The 3051-nt window shown below is 46.0% G+C and overlaps 1 protein-coding gene across 1 annotated transcript in view; it reads right to left on the minus strand.

The window, feature by feature from the left end:
• The window catches only part of FOPNL (FGFR1OP N-terminal like), a 9322-nt gene extending 6468 nt beyond the window's left edge, over positions 1-2854 (minus strand). Inside the window, exon 1 of the mRNA XM_010003292.1 lies at positions 2762-2854. Coding sequence (XP_010001594.1) covers positions 2762-2854 — 93 coding nt within the window. The remainder of the gene's footprint in view (positions 1-2761) is intronic.
• Between the last annotated feature and the right edge of the window lie 197 nt (positions 2855-3051).

A 3051-nucleotide genomic window follows, 5' to 3' on the forward strand; every position in this document is an offset into this window, starting at 1 on the left:
CGGGGAGTGGGTGCCCAGCCCAGGGCGGCCCTCCGTGCTGCCGCGATGTCCGCGGGCAAGGTCAAGCCGGGATAACATTAATTAGCGGTGCCTTCGTGGTGTGTGTAGGTACCGCTCGGTGTCCTGCCGGTGCCTGCCTGCCCTGTCAGGCGGGCCGGCGTTTCAGCCTTGCCGGACTTTTTTTTCCTCTCATTTCAAAGGTTGTCATTGTGCTTTATTTGGGGGGACAAACAAACAAACAAAAAGAAAATGAAAAAAAAAAAGGAGAACGAGTGGAAGTTTCTGCCTGATGTGTAGCAGAGGAGTTTTGTACCGAGTTCCTGAAAACTGAACTTTTAATTAAAAGGACTTGCCAAAAGGTAACTATGCAGGGTGTTTTGCAAGCCCCTGAGGTTCCCTGGTGTGTGTAGAGGCATGAGTGTGTACTTCATGTTGCTGTGATGAGTCAACAGTGTTTATTTTGTGCACGTATTAAGTATTTCCCAAGGGAAATGCAGCCAGTGTGGATGAACAAACTGAATTTGTTATGGTCTAGATGGAACAGCCTGCATGCGCGTGAAGGAAAATGTGAGTCTTAAGCAGAAACCACTTAGGCCTTGAAGTGTAGGGTGGGGTTTTTTGGTTGGGATTTTTGTTGGTTTGCTTTTTTACATTTCCTCTCAAAGTAAATATTTGTATTTGGAGCTTCCAAGGAATCTCTGGCAGGGGGCAATAAATAAAATTCAGGAAAAAGGTCTTCAGAAGTAATGGTGAAGTTAATCTGCTCCTTTAACATACCAGGAACCTTCAGTGAGTCAGCAGCAGAAGTACCTCTGCCTGTCCTGAGTTTGCTGCCCAGATTCCTTTAACATCCATGACATTTTCACAGTCAAAACATTTTTCTCAGAATCACATAATGTTAGGGGTTGGAAGGGACCTCTGGAGATCGAGTCCAATCCCCCTGACAGAGCAGGGCCACCAGGTCACACAGAAGGGCATCCAGATGGGTCTTCAAAGTCACCAGAGGAGACTCTACAACCTCTCTGGAGAACCTGTTCCAGTGCTCTCTAACCCTTACAGTAAAAAAGTTCTTCCTCATGTTGAGGTGGAACTTCTTGTGCTCTGTTTTTCTCTGTGTCTTTCCAAATTTCTCCGTTTGTGGGTGTTGTGGGTCATTGTTCTATTACAACAAGTTTCCAGTTGATAAGTTGTTGCTCTTTTCCATCCCATATTGCCTATCCAGCTTTAATTTCTGTCCAGCAAAGCCAAGTTCAGTGTCGAAAATAGGATTTTGGTTTGGGCGGGTTTTTTTTGTTTTGTTTTTTTTTTTCTCCTATCTGTTTGCAAGAAGTGCCTTTTAAAATAAGACTGTGAATTCTATTTTATGTATTAACCTGTATTTTAAAAGATGCTGTTATAACAATAGCTTGTGAAATTCACATTCAGTGACTCTCTGGTACTCTGAGATATGCAGGTCTGGGTTTGTCTCAGTTCTGGTTTTTGTCCTGCAGAAGTATTTTGAGTCTTATATTTTGCTTCTGAACTCTTCTTTGTCCTTTCACATTTAATTATTTACTCTGTATTTTGACTTTGGTTAAAATCTGGGTTGTTCCTGCTGTTGTTCAGAGTTTCTAAGGGAAGGAGATGGAACTAATTTGAGGTGCAGATCCTAGTATCTTTGATGAGAAACAACATTAACCTGGTACATAACTATTGGTACAGGGACAGTTTGAGGCTTCAAAAAAAATTGTTATATTGAAGTACTTTAACATGAAGATTTTAACATGCTATGAACTAAGGTATGAGTTAATCTGATACAAACTTGTACAGCTTCTGAGACCCAGTTTGGTTTGATTTTTCTGGGCAGCTGATCGAGGAATATGTGACCTCAGTGTGGGCTGAACTCGGCTGTTTTGCTGCTCCTCGACCTGACACCCTGGGAGTGAGAGAGCTGGGGGACAGATCGGAAATGCTCCAGTCTGATGGGTGGCCTGGCTGGTGTTGACCAAGCACAGCTCTGAAACTGCAGTAAAGGCATCCTGGTGAGTAAAGAGCAATCTGTGATACATTTGTTGTGTGATGCTTACTTGTTAGTTACACATTAGATGATCATAGATTGGTAGGATCATTTTGGTTGGAAAGGACCTTTAAGATCATCACATCCAACCACGAACCTAGCACACTGCCAAGTCCCCTGGTCTCTGTTCTCACAACTTTGTCTGTTACTGTAATTGCTCTGGATGCAAAATAATGTTTTTAATTAGGTTCTTCTTGTAACTTGTGTGATTAAAGCTTTCAGATAAATATCTGATTAACATCTAGCATGTAGCTACCCTGCTCTTTTCTGCAGTGTATGATGTCATTCCTACATATGTTCCATCCATATTCCAGTTGATCTATTCTAGTAGGCCAGATAGCAGCTGAGCATGGGTACTGCTTGTGGGTCTAACTGATGCCTTTTAAATAAGATGTGAGGAGTGCAGAGTGGACACAACCAAATGCTGCCACTGAAGCTGTGCACTTATTCAACTAGGACATAGTTTGGTGCAAACCTGGTTGTGGACAAAGTAATTTTGGCTCAGTTTCAGTTCATGCTAGTCAATTTGGACTAGTTCAGGGTTGGGTTCTGAAACCAGTTTAACTGATTCACGTTGAGAAGTGAAATATTTGAAGGTGAGTCTGGGCTTTCCCTGTGGCCTTCCCCAAAAAAGATGCCCTGGCTCTGTCCCTCGGGGCCCGGCAGGGCACCGCGCTGCCTCCCCACGGAAGCTGCAAGGGGTACCTGTCCCCAGCCCCGGAGCTGTGTCAGGGGGATGCCGTGATGCCCGTCGGTGGCTCTGGCCGAGCTCGGAGAACCGGTGCGGTCTGTGGCCATTGGTGCGGGGCCTGGAAGGCTGCGGGGGCGTCCGGAGCCGGGTGCTGCTGACACGGGCATGGAGGTGGGAGGGAGGTGCACCGGGGGGCAGCGCTTCCGCCCCGGTGACCCTGACGGGGCCGCGGGGGATTTCTGTTTTGAATAAAGGCACGTATTGGGCTCTGGCGGGCTCGCCGCCTCCAGGGCACGTTTCCCCT

Source organism: Chaetura pelagica, unplaced genomic scaffold (genome assembly GCF_000747805.2).
Source record: "Chaetura pelagica isolate M959 unplaced genomic scaffold, ChaPel_1.0 scaffold138, whole genome shotgun sequence".
NCBI lineage: Eukaryota > Metazoa > Chordata > Aves > Apodiformes > Apodidae > Chaetura > Chaetura pelagica.